We start from the raw sequence: 19,469 nt of genomic DNA, 5'->3' as shown, positions 1-19,469 counted from the left end.
AACAGCCTGCCACTCGAATACTGCACGACCTATGCTGCCTGAAACGCCCTTGACATGGGAAATTCTATGCCCAAGAGCCACACGAGTTGGTCATCAAGCAGGGCAGTGTGCGACAAGCGCGCGAGATATCCTAAAGCAGTGGTGGGGTTCGCAAATCTCTTCTTTACAAGCCTCTGTAGGCCGCAACGCTGACGCGCAGTCGATCTGGTGGCTCTGGTCAATCGAGGCCCCCACGTTGGTTCGAGGACAATGTATTGACCAGGGTGCAGGAGGGCACCATGAACATACAATTGTTCCAACATAAGGCCTCGTGTGTTGTCAATCCTCGTATATTCCGCAAACGGACCCGCCCGCAAAACAAATGTGAGCCTCTGGATGCTGTTGACTTCGCGAGGTGATCGCAGCACCGCCGCGCGTGCAGCCAGTCCGGTAAAAGGGTCGAGCTAATCCCACTCGAGTGTGAACTTGACGTTGCGCCAGTACGCTTGGTATAGCCTCTGGTATGTTTCTCCTGCATTGACGTAGATGTACTGGCAAGTTGCTATCAGGGCATACGACGGAGGTGTTGCGTGAACCAAGTCGACTTCGGTGTCAGGATGCGGTTTCGTTTCGAATGCATGTTCGTAGATAATGAGGCAGATTTCCGGCGGCAGTACCAGATGGAACGGTAGCCTCACTTGGCTTTGTGGCATCTCGTTTTGCCCGGCTGCTGCGCTTGCCATGGCGCATCAAGTTATGTAGAGCTGCGTTTGGTGAATCTGCTGCCGCTTCGCGTAGAATCCGTGCGTGTCTGGAAAAGCTTGCAGAAGAATGACGTTGTCTGTACTTATGAATTCTGCTGGCGAAGAGTCGTTGTCTCGCTGATGCGTTCGTGAGTCTTGCACATACGCTTACCTCGTGCACGAACCCTCGGAAGTGGCAAGCATGATATACTCTTTGCCATGGCAGGCTCCATGGCAACGACTTGCAAGCGCAGCGGAGACACCGCACATCTGCGAGAAAGTGCGAATAGGACCAGGACACGACAGGTAGGAAGCACTACCAGTCCGGCGGATGGACCAGAACTTCTCTGCTTCCTCAGTTGGGTTCCAGTGAAATTTTGTGTAAGCTGATCGCAGTATTTAGGATTTGTGGATCATCTGGCTGGTCAGCGTTGTTAGTAGCCGAACCCACCTCATTGTGAGGCCGCTCTAGGAGTTGCGCTCAACAATATCAGCGTACAGCCTATTTCGTTAAGCATTCGGCAATCGTGAGACGCAGACGCAGGTCAGAAGTCTGAGCTTGATGACCACGTGGACCAGTGCGGGCTCTGATCTCGCCCGACTCCGCCAACAAACAGAGAAGCGTCAGATGTTAGAACCAAGATGGTGACAGAATCCTGATCTGATCATGCTGGCAAAGCTGTCTCGGAGGAAGAATGTAGCATCATAGCCAAGAGTACGAAGTCGAGCTGCACAGCTGCAGGCGCATGAAGATCGGTCCACAGCGGCAGTTCCAGCAGTGCCGTTGTGCTACCGGAAAATTATATGCTCGCTCGCATTTCGAAACCGGGCATCACGTTCGATCAGGCCATCGCGATGATGGACGAAGAAAAGGAAAGAAGCGCAGCGTGAGGTCGCCAGCAGGGATGGGCATGCTTCGCGAGGGCGGGCAGTGACTGGTCGCGGGCACGCCGTCGCTTCCTCTGCCGCGGTCGCGTGTTTACTTTCTTGCATCATAGTCTCAGTCCAAGATTGCGGCTCCGGCTGGCCTGAGGTCAGATTGATGATCTGGAGAGACACAGGTGCAGACGGGTGCAGCTGGGTGGAGCTGCTGGAATTTTACACACTGGACATGCAGCCGGGCGAGCATGGATGGTGGCAGAGCGAAAGGCACCAGCAGCACCATCATCACTCCCTCCGGTAGATAGTGATCTCGGCGGCCGGAGACAACGCCCTCTCGTCGTTGCACGAGTCAAGGTCGATCAACAACCGTGACCGAGAGACACCAGGCCAACACGACTCTCTCTTCAGGCCGCCATGGCCGTCACCGCCTCGCCCACCTCGCTCGAGGCTAAGCTGGTCGTGCTTGGGTCGCAAGGCGTCGGCAAAACATCGCTGGTGCATCGCTATGTCAAGAACTCCTTCATCGATCCCAACAAGGCCCAATCGACGGTCGGTGCCTCCTTTCTGACCACTCGCGTCAACGATCCCGAGTCCGGTGCCCAACTGCGCCTACAAATATGGGACACTGCAGGGCAAGAACGCTTTCGGTCGATATCCCGCTTGTACTATCGAGGCGCCAACGCTGCCATCCTGTGCTACGATGTCACGAGTAAGAAGTCGTTCGATGAGATGGGTGCATGGTTGAAAGAATTGCGCGAGAACTGCGGTGGGGCCGAAGTGGAAGAAGATATGATACTACACATTGTCGGCACGAAGAGTGATGTCGTTGCAGCAGATCCATCGAAGAGAGAAGTGCCGTTTGAGCGATGTATAGGATATGTCGCGGAACAGCTGCTCCCTCCAGGAGGACCCATGAGTCCACAGGTCCAGCCCATCAGTTGTCCACCGAGTCGGCATGGTCTACATACTCCCGCAAATGCTATCATCAACAGTCCGAACAGCAATCGGAGTTCGGGATTCTGGGGACAAAGTGACACCACTTTCGTATGGGATTGCTGCCACGAGATCAGTGCAAAGGACGGCGAAGGCATCGAGGAGGTCTTCCGTGTCGTGAACAGAAAGCTGATCGAGCAAAACGCAAAACGTCAGGAACGACAACGAATGCTAGAGGAGATGTCCATCGGCAAAACACCCGGAGCTGATGGAAGTGTAGGGACACCAGGCTGTTACTTCGACCTTCCAAATGGTGGTCATGGCAGTTTTCGACTTGGTCACGGCGATAAGCGACGAAGTTGGCTCGGAGCTCTGACACCAGGAGGCATTACGAACTACAGCGAACACGACCACGAAGAAGAGGCCAAGAAGGGCAACAAGCAGGGGCGTTGCTGTTGAGACGGCAGTGATGTAGCACTAACTTTACGATGACGGCGTTGGTTTCAGTTCTGGCAGTGTGGATATGTATAGCGAGAGCATTTTAACGGAAGACAGCAACGAGTTTTGGGAGGAGGAATGGAGCTGTTTTGTACAATGGCAGAACTTCAGGGTGTATACTAAGAGGCTTGATACCCCCAACGCGCTGCAGGTTCGGCAGGCGCGTATACATATTAGATGATGAGTTTTGGAATGATAATCTTCGTGCGAGTCGGATGACTTGGGTTGTGCCTCGAAATTCTTCCTGCCTTCAAGCTTCATTCGAGATATACCCTCATAACAAGAGTGCTCCATTTGCTTTCGCGTGTCTTTCGATTGCATCATACACTTTACACAGAAGGCCAGAGAGAGGCCCAAACGCCTTCGCCATGCTGGTGCTCAAACATATGTATACCACCCGTTTCACTACCGTCCCGTGAGCCAGCTGTACCAACCTTTCCCGCTCTGCGTAGCATTATCGACCGCAACCTGTGCCTGTCGATCCAATGGCCCTCCCTCCGGCACCAGCATCTCCGGTACTTTTTCACCCTGCCGTCTATGCTGATCGACTTTATCCTCCACCGCCTGTAACACATGTCTCGCCTCTTCTTTCACCTCCTCCGCCGCGAATTCCGTCTTCTCTGCTATCGTCCCTGCTGCAGCAGAAGCAGAAGCAGCACCTAATCTCCCACCCTTCTGCTCCTCTTTACTCAAATCTTTGAATAACCAATTGCTAGCCCTCTTGAACATGCCCGGCCGGTTCTGCTTCTCCAATTCTGCCTGTCTCGCATTTCGCTCCCGATTAATCAACAACATCTGATCCTCCGTCGCAGTTCCCTGACTAGCAGCCTGCGTCGCAATAGCCAATTCTCTCGCATGTTCGATTTGTTTCTGCGCTAGCCACTCTTTTCGTTTCCGGCGGTTGTGTAGAATCATATCCGTGACGCCTGCTGTAGCCACGGCTCCAGAGAGAATGGTCAAGCCGATGAGGCTGAGGGCTGTGAAGCGGTGGGCTCGATCGGCCCATACTCGACCTATGCGGACGGTTTTGTCGAATGTGGTTTCGCGGCCTTGTTTGGCGAGAGCGGCGGCTGCTCGAAGACGTTGGATCTTTTGTTGGGGAGTTTCATTTGCGGGTGCAGAGCCAAAATTTATTCGTGATGATGTTGTTGCGCCTGGGGCGGAGGATGTGAATGTGCTGGAGGCGTACGGTCCTGTTGCCGTGAAGCGCGTTGCATCGGAGGGTGAGCGCGCCATTGTGGATCGGTTGTGCTATGGCGAGAAGTGAAGGACAGTGTCGAGAAAGGCGGAGGGCTATGTGTGATGCATTGCATTTGATGATCGTCTAGACTATCTCCTTGGGAAAAGTTGAAGTCCAAGTCGATGACGGTCGGACCAATCGCCAATGAGCTCCGATCCGACTTCATGTCGGGCTTCATCCCTTTGACCTTCCCTACACTCTTAACAAACAGAGATATCATCTGCTTTCAGTGCAGCCAAAGCACTGCTAGAGAGTGCTTGGGTGCAACTCGAAGTACAGACGTGTACAGAGGCATCGTGCGCTGCCGGCATGGCAGATCAAAACAGTACAGCCGCAGTGCCAGATCTACAGGCCATTCTTGCCACTCTTGCCCAGTATTCTGCCCAAAACGCTGCGGCTGCTCCGACGACAGGCACAACCTCTAGCACTCCGCAGCCCGAGAATGCGTCGCAGCAGAATGGAGGTGCTGCCAATCTGCCTGCTGAGCAAGAGCAGCCTGCAAAGTCGTTTGACCCGCGCCTCCCACGCCCGCAGGGCCGATCAGCAACTTCGACACCAAAGCCGATGATTGACCCAGCAACAATCACTGTCTGGCCAGAAGCTCTACGATGCGTGACCAAGATCGGAGCGCAGAACCCACAGTTTGCCGTGAGCATCAAGCGGGTAAGCTGGTACGTGCTTTCTTGTGTTTGAAGAACCCATTGACACGTGGGAACAGATGATGAAAGACCAGCGAGCCAACGAGATGCGCTGGTATTCCGAGAGACAGAATCTCAAGCATGTGCATGCCAACCGAGCTGCTGAGACTGCCAAAGCAGAGTCCATTCTCAAGTCCTTGAACCAGAACTCCTACGAGCCTTTGCCTGAGCTTGAAACGCCTGAGGAGAAGAAGGAACGGGAGCTTGCTGAATTCGATCGAAAGATCTACGCTGCGCAGGAGACCATGGCGGCCGCTATGACAGCGGAATTGAAGAGTTTGGGCGTCCCCTTCTTTGGAACGAGCGAGTCCTTGATCGTGCCTGATGACCGAGACCTGTCTGAGAGCAAGCTGCCAGATGGTCATCCCAAGTATAGTCCGCTTGTGACCAGAAGCGAGTTGACAGCATTGCAAGGAAAGATGGTGGATCTCCTTGAGGACTTGTATCGCGATTAGTGGCGTATGGCCCTCGATGCCTTCAATTGCAAGGCGAGCTTGTTCAGGCCTTGCCCAAATGCTCGGTAGCACGTCGCGCGCGCTGTCAGCTGCCAAAAGTGAGTAGGTAGCCGCCCCAGGTGGCAGTGACAGTGTAAGCATATGAAAGGATGGCCTCTGATGCCACTCAATTCACCTCACTCCCATGTGCTCGACACACGCTGGAGGCACAAAAGTCGGCCCAATTCCCGTTCGCAACCTGGTCAACTTGTTCAACATCCCAAGGCACAACAACTCCGGAACAGGTTCACGCCGGATCTGCGCAGCCAACGCGTATCTGCCACAGCTACCTCACGCTCCTTCGGTTCGACAGCACGGGCTCTTGTGTCTCCGCAGCGACAGGACCTTCAAGCCGCAGATTGATAGTCGGCCTCGTTGCTCATCGACTTCGAGGGACAGGCTGGGCCCGGTCTCGTCGCGGCGTGGTCAGTGAAACCCTCGGGCGGACATTCGCAGCGATCTGGACACAGGATTTGCGAGGTCACTTAAGCCGCTTCCCAGGCTCCAGAGGTCCATCAGCGTAGTCAGCATTGGTAAATCCACATCCAGATATACCTGTGCAGCCATCTCTGAGGCCCGTCCACTCTACGAAATCACCACTGACCAGGACTAGAGACAATCAAGCAAACTTTCCGCATCAAACAACTCGTTTTCAAAGCGAAGTCTTTGAGGGCTGAGAAGGTGAAAGGTTGACTGAGAGTAAGGTATGTGAGCTAGCGACCAGTCCACTTCCGCTTCACCTTTCATAACGCGACCTCCACCCCAACGAACATCACTCGATGCGATGGACGAGTCTGACCAAATACTCACGGCCGGCTAGTGCTCTACGCCATTGCTTCGATTCATCGCCACATTCGTTCCGCTTCGACCCCGGCCTCAAGGCTACCCACTGCAAACCGCAGGCCTTCCTTCACTCGCTCTCTCACGCAATCGCGCCGAACACCACCACCATGGGGTGCGTCCGTCGCGTCCTCGCCGTGCTTGCGGTCTTCTTAAGCGCCACAGTCTTCGACGTCAAAGCCTCCGACAGTTCTGGCGTGCAGCCATCTGACGCTCACCCGATGGAAGGTGGCATTGCGACAGAAGTGGTCAGCGTTGCACAGGCCCTCACGACCACCGTCAGTGCTGGAACCACCCTTACCCCGGAGCCGATCGCGTCTGCCCAGACCGATAGCTTGATCGATACTGTCAGCATTGATATCGATCACGGAACCACTGTGTCGCTCGATCCGGGCCTGACTATCGACCCCGTTCCCGAGGCCACCGCCACAGCCGAGCAGACGACCATCACGGATCTCTCCACCTCAGGACCTCCAAGCGCACCATCGCAACAAGGTCTAGTCGTAGTCACAGTTCTTCAAACAGTGACTCGTACGGCTCACTCAGGCGACGGAGCGCAGCCTACTGAGCGGCGAGAGAAGCGTTTCAAACAGTGCTGGAATGGCAGCGCATGGCCATGCGGCGTGCCAACAACCACTTACACCGACACCTACCCGCCTTGGGTCTTTACATTGCATGGAAAGACTATCAGCACCATTTACCATACAACCACAACAAATGGTGTCGTATGGGTAGGTTCGAGCTTCGTGGTCAAAGACACCGAGGTACATCACCCTGCAACCACTATCACCGGCACGCGCTACTCTTATTACAAGCGTGATCTGGCATCTGCATCTACCAGCGCTTCCTCGACTACTACTACAACTGCCTACATCAGCACTGTAGTCATCACCATACCGGAGTCGTCTTCAACCATTCAGGCAACCTCCATCAACTTCTACAATGGCACTATCTCAACCCCGGCCTCTTCTGAGGCATCAGCCAGCACTACTTCCGTCCCTTACATATCGGATGCGACGAGTACTTTCCTGCCTTCATCCTTCTCCAGTGAAGCCGGTGCCTCCTACTTCACCAAAATCAACCCAATCGCAACTGTCATTCAAGAGATCTGCAAAGTCAATGGCACTTGCTACCCTCTCTACAATACTTCCGCGGTGACTGCCAACCCGAACTTCACTATTCCGCTCACTGCCTTCTCAACCAATCTGACATCCACCGCCTTCACTTTCGTCAGCCCGACAGCGACCACGACCTCGAAGTCAACCTCGGCATTAACTTCGAGTACCTTGGGGCCATCGACAACTCGGAACTTGGGAGAAGAGCAGAATGGAGGAGCGGCTGGAAATAGCGCTTGCGCATTCCTGACCGGGCTGATGGTTCTTGCTGCTATTTTGTGAGAAAAGGACGAATGAGCGTTGCATATCGACCGGGCAGTCCTTGCTGTATCCAGACCGTAGCTGCTTAGTCTAGCAGTGAAACGAGCCGATAATAGGCTCGATCAAAAGTAAATCATATTGATTAGAAGCTCCCTGTCTTCTCACATTCGTCCTAATCTCACCTGCACTTCCAATCTCGAGTGCTCTGCAATGCCATCGTGTGTTCTGATGAGCTGGTCACATGTGGAGTACTAGCGGCGGAGATGAGGAGATCGAGCACCATTGCTCTGTATATTGAGGGCCCATGGCTCTGCACATCTTCAGAAGATCATGGCGATGAATGTAGCTGCGAAAAAAGAAGGCAAGGGACCTGAAAGACAGAGATATCCTCAGTTTTGATCTCGACTCTCTGTTTCTGTCGAGCTGACTGCCTTGCTGAGTAGCGACGAAGCCATACCATTGAGGAAATCTATCAGCCAAGATGTCATGACTCTGTGCTCAGCTGTTCTCTCTGCCAACGGGTATGCAAATGACCCGGAAATGGTGAAAGACCGGAAGTTAAGGACTCTACTGGCTGCAGCTCTTGTACTGATCCTGACATCGAGATAAGGTCAATAGGAGGGGAAGACTGTAAGGATTGCGACTTCTGCTTCACTGGAGACGTGATGGCTGTGCCGCACTTCTGCACATTCTCCCAGCCGAGCTCTTTATCGTTCATGTCTTCCAGCCCATGCTCAACCCGGCACTGCACCATATCCCTCCCGCCATCTCGTCCACCATGGCTTCACAGTCGCCCAGGCCAGTAGTCCCACAGTTGCAATCAGGAAGATCCAGACCACCAGCTGATCCTTGACACTATCTCGCTGGAAGCACGTCGTGAGGACATTCTCTTCCGTCGCTCCGGCACATATCGGTAAATTGTATGATAGGCAGAACTGCTTGTTGCAATCTGCACATGTACGGCCGTGAACCTTGTTTTCGGAGCCGTTGGTGGGGAGAATGTCGCGGGCCTCCAGGACTAAGGGATCAGATTCGGCATCGCGGAGGGTGAGTCGCGTGGGGCTTGTGCCAGTATCCGGTTCAGTGGGCTTATCGGATGAAGGAGGAGCATCAAGCGGGATGATGGTGCTATTTGTGAAGCAGGTGCATTTGCAGAAGGATGTCGGTGCTGGTAGTCCGTCAGCAGGGCGGAGGTGCGCTGGAGTGGGTCGGAAGAGGCTCACAGGCTGCGAGAGAGAGTGAGAGGAAGGAGAGGAAGAGCAGCATGTACTGCCACACGGGTCGTTGTCGCGTCATCGTTCAAGCATACTTGTTCGTGATGGATGTCTCGAGAGGTGGAGCTGTGAGGTTCATGGTTCGTCTTGGACGTTCACATGCTGCGCGGCAAGCTCCGTAGCGCTAAGCAGGGATGAAGTTACATTTTCGGACCTTTTCTGAGCTATCCACTTCCTTTCTGCATCTGCACGCCAATATGCGCCGGTGACACCATGACAACCGAAGACCGCACTCGACTTCACATTACGCCCTTCAATCCCTCCATACTTGACCGCTTTGTCCCGGATGCTCTCAAGCCCGTTGCGACAAACATTTCGTTCCACGCAGTAGAAACCTTTCCCGAGCGGGGCTTCGGCTACGTAGAGTTGCCTATCAGCGAAGCACAGAAGCTGAAAAAGAAACTGAACGGGACTATGTTGAAGGGCACAAAAATCAAGATCGAGGAGGCCAAGCCGGAGAAAAAGCGCAAAAGCAGAGAAGAGGTCGCCCCAGATGCAGACGACGGGAAAGCGAGGAAGAAGGCCAAGAAAGAGAAGACGAAGCGCAAAGTCGGTGAGCTTTTGGTCGCAGGACATGAATTGCCTGAGGGACGCCATGTGAAGAGAGGCTGGGCCGAGGACAAGGCGAAGTCGAAGAAAAGCAGCAAGACCGACGACAGCATTAAGGATAAGAAGATGAAATTCAAGACTGTTGTGCCACCGAACAAGGTTGAAGTGGACAAGGAGAGTGGCAAAAAGAGCAGGACCAAAGAGAAGAAGGAGAAGGAAGCGCAAAAGTCTGGACGTAAAGAGGTAGTGGTTACCGAGGGCAAGAAGACAAGCAGACCTGCTGCTGGTGGAAAGGCGAGATCTGGAGAGCTGAAATACGAAGATGGCAGAGGCTGGGTCAATGACGAGGGTGAAGTCGTAGAGGCGGAGACAGAGAAGCAGGAGAAGAGAAGAGAGCGCAAGGCTGCGAAAGAGGCTGCGAAAGAGGCTGCGAAAGAGGCTGCAAAACCGGCTGATCTTGAACCTGAGCCACAAGAGCAACAAGACTCTGTACTTGACGACGCGCCCGAGTTGGATTCCGAGCCAGACGACGAAGGCAGCATCGAATTAGCACACGCCAGTCTTCCGACACGAGAAGCCTGGTCAGGCGATGAGGAAAGTGCATCCAGCGCCTCGGTCTCTTCAGCTTCGGAATCAGGTTCCTCATCTGAGTCGGACGACGACACAGAAGCCAACCTCGACGCACAACTCGTACAAGCTCGCAACAATTCTGCCTCGAACAAAAACACTCAGACACCCGAAGCTATTTCTCTTCCCGTCGGCTCAGTCCAAGAGAAGGAAGTCCATCCGCTCGAAGCCCTCTTCAAGCGTCCCGCTCCATCAACAACAGATCTCTCTCCCAGACCAAAGCCCACGCCTATCGACACCTCATTCAGCTTCTTCGATGCGCAAGGTGGCGAAATGAACGAAGACGACGTCGGCGCTGTCGCGGAACTCCGCATCCCGCAAACCCCACGCACCAAAGAAGACCTCGAATGGCGAGGTCAGAGATCTGCTGCTCCGACACCAGACACTGCTGCGATAGGCAAGAGATTCGATTTCCGGTTCACGCAGGATGAAGATGAAGAAGAGGAGGAGGACGAAGAGATGGCTGATGTGGACGCTGGTGGCAACGCTTCTCCGCAAGCGAAAGCCGGAGCTGCGAGACCTACAGGTGAGGAGAGGGAGGAAAGTGAATTTAGGAAATGGTTTTATGAGAATCGCGGGGCGCTGAATCGAGGATGGAAGAGGAGGCGGAAGGATGAGAGGAAGAGTCTGAGACAGAGAGAGAATAGGAGGATCGGGAGGAGGGTGGCCTAGTGGAGTCTCCTGTCTCCTGATCAGAAGCGATGTAGAGGTGGCGACAATGCTGTTCATGAGCCGGAACGTGTTCAGGTCACTTTTGTTGCTCAGGAATGCGTCATGCACGAAATGTATATTTTGATGCTGCCATCCATGTCCATACAACCGCATGCTGTACCCATGATCGAGATTCCCAATGAAATATAAACGCAGAAGCAAATATTCTAAAAGGAGAATCGGAAGAGCGTTGTGTATGAACATAATACTAGTTGCTGTACTACATGTACGCCAAAGTCCATCGATGAATGTTCCTCCATATAGTCAACCCTCGAGCATGAAATCGTCCTCAAGAAGGCTCTTGCTCGCCACGAAGCTGAACCCGCCAAACGGGTCGTTCTCAGCAGCGACGTACGCATCATTGACCATATCCTCAAATCTCTGGTTGCGAGAGACGACAGGACTGAGAGGCAAATCTGTGAATTCTGCTGCAAAGTTCTCTGCGAGCTCGGGATCGGTGATGACGGGCTGAATGGGCTAGAATTGGTGTTAGCATAGTTTCATAACACCTGTAAAGACTGATAGACCTACCGGCTCCATTTCGCGGCGCTCAAGCTTCTTCCAATCAATCTTCTTGAAAAAGCGATGAGCTTTCAACTCCTTGATGCCCTTCAAGGTCGTGCCACCAAGACGCTTGTGTGGTTCCTTGCGTAGCAGTCGAGTCAGAATATCCTTCGCATCGGGACCAAGATAGTATGGAAGCTGCAGCTTCTGCTTGAGGATGTTCTGCTGAATCTTGGCGTGGTTGTTACCACCAAACGGCGGCTGGCCTGTAAGTAAATCGCATCCTATTGCACCAAGACCCCACCAATCAACCGAAAAGTCATAGGGTTTGCCCTCGATGACCTCTGGCGCCATGTAATCGATCGTGCCGAGGATGCTGTTCGCGCGCTCGTCGTCTTCGGCAGAGACTTTTGAGAGACCGAAGTCGGTCAGGAGCAGATGGCCTTCAGAATCGAGCAGGCAATTCTCTGGTTTGAGATCACGGTAGATGACGCGAACATTTTGATGCAGGTGCTCAAGAGCGAGGACCATCTCTGCCATGTAGAATGCTGCTGTGTCTGCGGTGAACATGCCTTCCATCGCCAGGTGCGTGAAAAGCTCGCCGCCCTGTGCATATTCGAGGATCAGGTAAAGCTTCTCCTGGTCCTGGAAAGCATAGTACAATTTCACCACGAATGGGTGGCGGTTGACAGACTCCAGAATATTGCGCTCGGTGCGGGTTTGCTCGATGAGACGCTTATGGACCGTGAGACTAGCCTTCTTGAACTGCTTCTGAGCATACAGCTTGCCTGTGCATTGCTGCTTGACCAAATGAACAGTACCGAAAGCGCCCTTGCCAAGGCATCGCACAGGCTCAAAGTCCTCAGCATGCATCTTTCGATGAATGGAGCCAGTCCTCAAACCACCTTCAATAGCCTGCGATGCGAAAATCGGAGTTTGTGAGCCGGCGAGTGGGCTGATGAAGTCATTGTCGAGGGGAACATCGTATGTCTCCATCTCGGTCCTGTCGCCGTCGCTACCGGCCGAAGAGGCCGTGGCAGTTGTCATCGAAGCATTTGACATGACACGAGCCAGACTTGGTCTCCTGCTGTCCAGGTTGAGTGCGTCGAGACGCTCGCGAAGACAACTGATACCACCCTGAGGAGTTGCTGGGCGCAGCGCAGGGCTCAGTGCACCAATACGAGGCGTGGTGGCCCTCGAGAAGTCTGACTCCTCGCCATCGGTAGTCACTGGAGTCTCGAAACCTTTGATCACATTGACTGCTGGTGCTGCTGGCAGCATGCCTCTCTTCTTCGCCTTTTGGCGCTGCTTCTTAGCCTTCTTCCGAAGAGCCTCGTGATCGAGTTTCGGGACGGGGAGGTTCTGTTCGACCGGCAAGTCTCGAGCTGTCATGCGCGGGGTGCCGATTGGCATTGGAGGGGAGCGTTGAATGCCCAGATCGGCATAGCTGGGCTCGATGTCCATGGCTGGCATTTTTACAATCCAGATCCAGAATGTGGTTCGCAGAGCACTCGGCAGGTCCCACCCAGTGAGCAATTGACAGCGTTCACAGCCGTCCTGTTAGACTCCGTTTGTTATGCAGATTGCATGTGGCAGTCGGCGGTATTCGTTTGCCTAGTCGTGCACGGCACTTTCGAGTTTTGTTCGGGCTCTTCGCCGAGCCTCTTCGTCCTTTTCGCCCAGCTTCAGGAGTACCCTTACACTGGGCCTCGTACACCTAGCCAGTCCAGCGCCGCAAAGCTGGAATCAGTGCGCGAGAGTCCTGCAACGCCGCCTGGAAGAAGTGCGACGACTGCGCCGGAGAAGACAGAGAACGTGGTAGCGGGAGGAGCGGAGTAGCCCATCGACGGTAGCGGAAATGTGTCGGAGTGTTTGCTGGAGTCGTCAGGTGCTCTGACGACGTGTATAGTGTGTGGTGAATAAGTCGCGTTGAGAATGTCGTTGCAGGTCAGGAGCGAGACACGATGATTTCGGACGTTGGTTCACCAGCCATCGAACAGCGCACGTGCCGACGGTAATTTTAGCCCAGCCTAACCCGACCCAAGGCGCCGCAAGCAGCCAAAGTTAGCACGTTCCACCACGTCTCACAATTCGATGATTCCACGATGTCTGATAAGTTGGAGCAGCTGCTCTCGCTGGCCGGGAGGCTCATAACAGGGTAGCCAGACTGGAGCTTTCAGTCCTTTTTACTGTTACATCTAGCGGACGGCCGGTGTCCGGTTCAGGCACATGCAAGCTGATCAGGTAAGACCATTCAACAGGAGCGAACTTTATGCACGCCTTCGAGACTTTCATGACTATGGGAGGATAGCATGAAGTCATGTCGTATGTTTCCCAGTCTCAGAGACCGCCCAGTCGCGCAGACGGTCAACGCAACAGTTCATCACAGCGTGCGAAGCAACGTTACGTTTTACGTCTGCTGCAATTCGTGGTAGATTATCTTCTTTGAAACTCCACCCTTCATCATGTACGATATGGCACCAGGGGCCGACACGTCATACTGCTGGTCGTCAGCTCATTGCCAGAAGTGCCGCGAACCAACGATGCTCATGCTCGTCGAACAGACTGGCGCACACGTCGTGGCTTTTGTGAGGTGACACTAGTCACAATGCGCATTTCTCATGACCGGGGCCTGCACTGAGAAGCTGGCACAGAGCTCACATGGTTGTCGCATACGATTTCGACAGTGCTAAATTGCCTTCCTGATCAGATGTCTTCCCGCTCCAGTTGCTTGAAGGTCACTGCCTAAAAAAGATCGCGTCTGATCACCTCAGGTACGCCGCCACGCCGTTCCGCGAGCATTCAACGTGAAATGGAGAAGTAGCTGAGTGCCAGACTTGCTATAAAACGTGTCATGAATTCCAGCAGCTGGAATATGAAACGACATGGACAACACTGTTGAAGACGACGGTGTGGGGAGGGAGGCATGGAGGCACGCGTTGGCACGGGAGCATCCGCCGCTGCCAAGATCTTCGAATTCTTTGACTTGATTTCAAGTGGGCTGTCGTAGCGATTGCCTCCGCCGCGACCACACGACCTGTGAGACTTCTGACTCACCCGCGCAGCGACGACCCAACAGGCAAGGGCCGCCCTCACATCTGTCATCGACATCAGCAGCATTCACGATGTCGCGATTCTTCCACGGCCAAGACAGCTCGAGCGAGAGCAGCTCCGACGAGGAGGAGTTGTACAGCGAGGAGGAGGAAGCAGAGGAGGAGAGCTCCGAGGAAAGCTCCGAAGAAGAGGATGACGATGACTCCAGCAGTGATGATGAGGGTGGAAAGACCGGTGCCAACCGTTTCTTGCGCGAAGTGTCATCCGAGGATGAGGAAAGCGATGAGGACAAAGTCACGATTGTCAAGTCTGCGAAAGACAAGCGTTTCGATGAGCTGGAGGGTACAATCCGCTTGATTGAGAATGGCGAGAAGATCAGCGACTGGAATGCGATTAACGAGAACTACGACAAAATGAACCGACAACTGCCAACGCTCATTCGTGATCTGGATGGCAAGGCACCAAAGATGTACATCAAGACAATTGCGGAGCTGGAGACCCTGGTGGCCGAGACATTCGAGAAGCAAAAGGTCACACCCGGCAAGAAGATGAACCCCATCGCACAAAAGGGCCTGAACGCGCTGCGCCAGAAGATCAAGAAGAACAACCGTGATTACGCCACCGAGATCGAGGCTTTCCGGAAGGATCCAGATGACTTCATGAAGGAGGATGTGGTGGAAGACACCAAGGCACCGAAGCCAAAGAAGGCCAAGTCTGCACTGGTCAGTAATGCCGACGCGATTGATGCTGGCGATGACGGCTTCACCATGGTCGGCGCTGGCGGCAAGGCCATGGTTTACACCCCTGAGAGCATTCTCAAGCACTTGCGTTCGATCGTCGAGTCTCGTGGCAGGAAGAACACAGATCGTCTGGAGCAGATCCGCATTATGGAGAAGCTCTTGGATGTGGCGGTCAACGATTACCAGCGAATCCGTGTGCTTCTCACGCTGATTGCAACACGATTCGATTTGACTTCGGGTACCGGCTCTCAGATGGCACAAGAGCAGTGGAAGCTGGCGTCGCAAGAAATTGCCCAGCTTCTGGCTGTTTTGGAGAAGAACACGGCTATTGTGGTTGTAGAGAACGCGGAGGAGTGGGAGGATGACGAAAAGCTGCCCACGATCACCGCCGACGAGATTTTCAAGACTCCGGGCAGCGTGACTTCTTTCGTCGAGCGCCTTGACGACGAGCTTACTCGCGTCCTACAGCACGTTGACCCTCACACCTCCGAATACGTCGAGCGACTGCAAGATGAGGGCATTCTCTACTCGAACATTGTCCGCGCTTCCATCTATGCCGAGCGTTTGCGATCGACTCCAAAGCTGGAAGCATCGCAGGAGAATGTCAACAGAGTCGTCATGCGCCGCCTCGAACACGTCTACTTCAAGCCTTCTCAAGTCGTTACCATTCTCGAAGAGAACAGCTGGAAGTCAATCTCGCCTAGCCTTGACTCTACCATCACTCCTCGTGCCCAGAGCACTGACATCACCAATCTTGTCCAGACTCTGGCCGGCTACCTCTTCAAACATGCCGAAGGCATTATCAAGGGACGAGCCATGCTGTGCCAGATCTACCACCTTGCCCTTCACGACCACTACTACCGCGCTCGCGATATGATGCTCATGTCGCATCTCCAGGAGACCATTGGAAGCTTCGATGTCAACACCCAGATTCTATACAACCGAACTCTCACCCAAGTCGGTCTCTGCGCTTTCCGTGCTGGGCTTGTGTATGAGTGCCAGACTTGTCTGCAGGATATCTGTGGTAGCCAGAGGCAGAAGGAACTTCTTGCACAAGGTCTCCAATTGCAACGCTACTCACAGATCACGCCCGAGCAAGAGCGTCTGGAGCGGCAGAGACAGCTACCTTTCCACATGCACATCAACTTGGAGCTTCTGGAGTGTGTCTACTTGACCTGCTCTATGCTTCTGGAAATCCCGACTCTTGCACAGTCAGGGTCATCACCAGACCTCAAGAAGCGTGTCATCTCGAAGTCTTACCGACGCATGCTAGAATACCATGAACGCCAGATTTTCACCGGACCTCCAGAGAACACTCGTGATCACGTCATGCAGGCTTCCAAGGCCCTTGCAGCGGGTGAGTGGAAGAAGGCCGCCGAATTCATCACGAGCATCAAGATCTGGGATCTTCTGCCGCAAGCGGCCGAGATCAAGACGATGCTCGAGGGCCAAATACAGGAGGAAGGCCTCCGGACATACCTCTTCACCTACGCTCCATTCTACGACACACTTTCCATTCAAAACTTGGCAGAGATGTTCGACCTCGAGTCACGAAAGGTCGCTGCGATCGTAAGCAAGATGATCCACCACGAGGATCTTGCTGCTGCTCTCGACCAGGTCAACAGCGCGATCATTTTCCGCAAGGGCGTGGAGCTCAGCAGACTACAGAGCCTGTCACTCACACTTGCAGACAAGGCACAGCACCTCATCGAGTCGAACGAGCGAGTATTGGAGCAGCGAACACAAGGCACATCGAATGCATTCGAGAGACAGCCTCAACGTGGCGGACGCGGTGGCCGAGGCGGTCGCGGAGGTGGCGGACGCGGTCGCGGCGGTCTTCCACGTGGTGGAGGCGGTTCTGGATTCACGGGAGGCGCTTTGGGTAATGCCATCAGGGCTCAGTAAAACTCATGCGGCTCACGCGTGTTGGCGTTCTTTGTGGCAGGCTATAGGCGGCATCGGATGATGAGCATGATGGAAGCCATGATAGACGCTCATGCTTCAGGTATGCATGCATTGAAATGAAAGTTTTAGCGACGTCACCTGTGTTCAAAAATTCAATGTTTTGGTTGATCGAATGTGCCGTCTTATTCCACAAATGTCGTCCTATGGCTTGACTCCAAGACCTTTCTAAATGATGTTTGCTTATGCCTCAGCGTGAGCACCAGGTTTGACCGAAGTGTGGGAGGGTCGGGAATTAACACTCCTAGAACAAGAGATCCTCAGACTGCGAGGCACGAGGCTCAGCGATGGGCTTGGAAGCGCCAAAGGAAATCAAAAGAAAGCGAGATCTCACCGCCAGCGCAAACGATAGGTATATGTCTTGGTAGAGTGCATGAATGTTTGTCGTCCCTCCAGCACTTTCCCATATGGCATTTTTGTTAAACGACTGTTACCCGTGAATGGTTGTTTGCAACGCTGATCCACTTCTTTTCATGTAATAGCTTACGCTATGCCTATATTCCACAGCAAGTAATCTTGGGGTATTGCAAATTTCATTTCGCAACATGGCGGTGAGTGACTGATCCAGCGCATCGAGCCACAACCTATGACAGCGCATCAACGAGAAAATTCTTCGTTGTCAATAGAGCAATCAACAATAAACTCGGGCGACCTGGACAAATCTGTGAGGGGGAGAACTCCTCCGATGGGAGCTTTCATGTTATCTTCTACCCAGCGTGTGCAAAAGCCGTGTATCCTCGCCCTGCGGCCGAGTGCGATAATGGAGGGTTTGCGTTTCTACCACTTCGCTCCGAGTGCTGCTGCTCGAGCTGCTTCATGTTCATGTTTCGCGTTATGCACATCCTCTACATGTGAGATCTTTCCTTTGCCAGCCTCGCAATGCTGATTCTAATCGACCGCCCTCTTCGCAGCTCCCGTACACGACCGCTTAGTATCCGACCTTGATCAGGTAATCTCCAAGCTGTTCGACAGTGTTGGCAGCGGAACCGGGCTGGACAGTCTCTGGGTAGTGTGTGACGAGGATGGCTTGTGTGGTCTTGACGATGACAACACCTTCGCGTCCCTGTGTATTCCAAGTCAGCTCAGTGTCCTTTTTCCGGTCTCCTTCGTCCTTCGAAGCTTCCGCCGTCCGTCCGTCCGAAGTACCACGTTGTTCTGAATGGAAACATATTATCCACAACTCACCTTCTTGCCATATATACTCCTGTCGTCGGCCTTGATCACCACGAAGCGCTCTCCTGCGATATGCAGACCCTCGCTCTGGACCTTCTTCACGCCCTGCTCGTCGCCCTTGTCCTTGTATGCCGCTACGACTGCTTGCATCTCCTCAGGCTTGACTGTGAAGCCAGCGGATGTCGCCCAGACGCTGTTGCCCTCGCTGTTGAAGATGGCGGCTCGGTCGACATTGCCGGTAGCGACGAGGCTGGGGAATTAGAGTCAGTGTGATTATGCTCGCGGGAGGTATGGTGGGCGGAGGGTAGTACCTGGTATCAACGTATGCTGTGCACTCACGAGTCAGTATTGGAACTATGCTAAGCGCATGAGGAGTATCTTGACGAGGTCGCAGCGAGCGTGAAGGACTCGGGAGGTCAACTTACCTTGCCAGGACATGGTGGGCGGTGGTGTGATGTGTTTAGGTGTTCTGAAGGGACAGACGAGGGGAGAAGGAGGGTGATGAGGATGCGATTACTTTGCTGCCTTCGGGGGTTGTGGCGCAAGAAAAGGGTCTCTGTGACGTGCGAGGATGCAGAGAGGTACAACGCTGTTTTGGAGGGGTCGAGTGTGAGTTGTGGTGGTGCAGCAGAATTGTTCTATCGCGAGTTTCGGAGCACACAACACCGCCTTTCGATCAACCGTCGGAGACTTTGACTCTTTGCTCATCGCGGGGCTCCACTCAGCCACTTTCGACCTTTGCCTCAGGCAGAAGCTTTAGTGCTTGCCCCACCGCCAACATCCCTTCGCACGACCACCGTTGACATCTTCACCAGTAGAGGATAAAAATGTGTTTTGCTTTTGGTGGCTAACTGCGACGTATAGAGCAAGACACCAAACATTCGAGCTGCGAGAAGACGAGTTATCCGGACAAGGTCATCTGAATATTGGATAATCCCACTTCTCAACGATATTTCGCGGCGTTTTCCTTGAGAAGCCTCCAACAGCATTGCCATAGCAGCAAAAGATGGTAGCTACAAGAAGGGGCAAAGCGCCAGCCTGCTGGCGTAGCTTTCATTCCGCTTCCTACTTGGTCCCTATTCGTTCAAGCCTGTGCTATTGGGTTGTCCGCCTATGCCAGCTTCGATACCAGCATAAACTGGGCTCGTGCCAAGATAGGTCTCGCTCTGGCATGATCACAGATCTACCTCTT

The 19,469-nt window shown here is 53.7% G+C and overlaps 8 protein-coding genes across 8 annotated transcripts; 5 read left to right on the top strand and 3 right to left on the bottom strand.

The window, feature by feature from the left end:
* Nucleotides 1-2,018: 2,018 nt before the first annotated feature.
* Nucleotides 2,019-2,996, top strand: CKM354_000127900 (uncharacterized protein; the record flags this gene model as incomplete). The annotated part of the gene is made up of 1 exon (XM_044796399.1): nt 2,019-2,996. One exon carries the CDS (start codon nt 2,019-2,021, stop codon nt 2,994-2,996), a length of 978 nt encoding a protein of 325 aa, XP_044652334.1.
* A 444-nt stretch (nt 2,997-3,440) lies between these two features.
* On the bottom strand, nt 3,441-4,271 carry CKM354_000127800 (uncharacterized protein; the record flags this gene model as incomplete). The annotated part of the gene is made up of 1 exon (XM_044796398.1): nt 3,441-4,271. The coding sequence occupies one exon, from the start codon at nt 4,269-4,271 to the stop codon at nt 3,441-3,443; it is 831 nt and encodes a 276-aa protein (XP_044652333.1).
* Nucleotides 4,272-4,584: 313 nt separating this feature from the next.
* Nucleotides 4,585-5,428, top strand: CKM354_000127700 (uncharacterized protein; the record flags this gene model as incomplete). Its single annotated transcript, XM_044796397.1, has 2 exons — nt 4,585-4,938; nt 4,994-5,428. The coding sequence occupies 2 exons, from the start codon at nt 4,585-4,587 to the stop codon at nt 5,426-5,428; spliced, it is 789 nt and encodes a 262-aa protein (XP_044652332.1).
* Nucleotides 5,429-6,417: 989 nt separating this feature from the next.
* Nucleotides 6,418-7,704, top strand: CKM354_000127600 (uncharacterized protein; the record flags this gene model as incomplete). Its single annotated transcript, XM_044796396.1, has 1 exon — nt 6,418-7,704. The coding sequence occupies one exon, from the start codon at nt 6,418-6,420 to the stop codon at nt 7,702-7,704; it is 1,287 nt and encodes a 428-aa protein (XP_044652331.1).
* A 1,466-nt stretch (nt 7,705-9,170) lies between these two features.
* Nucleotides 9,171-10,805, top strand: CKM354_000127500 (uncharacterized protein; the record flags this gene model as incomplete). Its single annotated transcript, XM_044796395.1, has 1 exon — nt 9,171-10,805. One exon carries the CDS (start codon nt 9,171-9,173, stop codon nt 10,803-10,805), a length of 1,635 nt encoding a protein of 544 aa, XP_044652330.1.
* A 303-nt stretch (nt 10,806-11,108) lies between these two features.
* CKM354_000127400 (uncharacterized protein) lies at nt 11,109-12,821 on the bottom strand (the record flags this gene model as incomplete). The annotated part of the gene is made up of 2 exons (XM_044796394.1): nt 11,109-11,321; nt 11,376-12,821. 2 exons carry the CDS (start codon nt 12,819-12,821, stop codon nt 11,109-11,111), a joined length of 1,659 nt encoding a protein of 552 aa, XP_044652329.1.
* Nucleotides 12,822-14,473: 1,652 nt separating this feature from the next.
* Nucleotides 14,474-17,047, top strand: CKM354_000127300 (translation initiation factor eIF3 core subunit c; the record flags this gene model as incomplete). The annotated part of the gene is made up of 1 exon (XM_044796393.1): nt 14,474-17,047. One exon carries the CDS (start codon nt 14,474-14,476, stop codon nt 17,045-17,047), a length of 2,574 nt encoding a protein of 857 aa, XP_044652328.1.
* A 985-nt stretch (nt 17,048-18,032) lies between these two features.
* CKM354_000127200 (profilin) lies at nt 18,033-18,715 on the bottom strand (the record flags this gene model as incomplete). The annotated part of the gene is made up of 4 exons (XM_044796392.1): nt 18,033-18,167; nt 18,290-18,527; nt 18,589-18,604; nt 18,703-18,715. The coding sequence occupies 4 exons, from the start codon at nt 18,713-18,715 to the stop codon at nt 18,033-18,035; spliced, it is 402 nt and encodes a 133-aa protein (XP_044652327.1).
* Nucleotides 18,716-19,469: the final 754 nt, after the last annotated feature.

This window comes from Cercospora kikuchii (assembly GCF_019650295.1).
Source record: "Cercospora kikuchii DNA, contig_00001, whole genome shotgun sequence".
Classification (NCBI taxonomy): Eukaryota; Fungi; Ascomycota; class Dothideomycetes; order Mycosphaerellales; family Mycosphaerellaceae; genus Cercospora; species Cercospora kikuchii.
The sequence above is the reverse complement of the archived record's forward strand: the minus strand, read 5'-3'. Positions and strand labels throughout refer to the sequence as shown.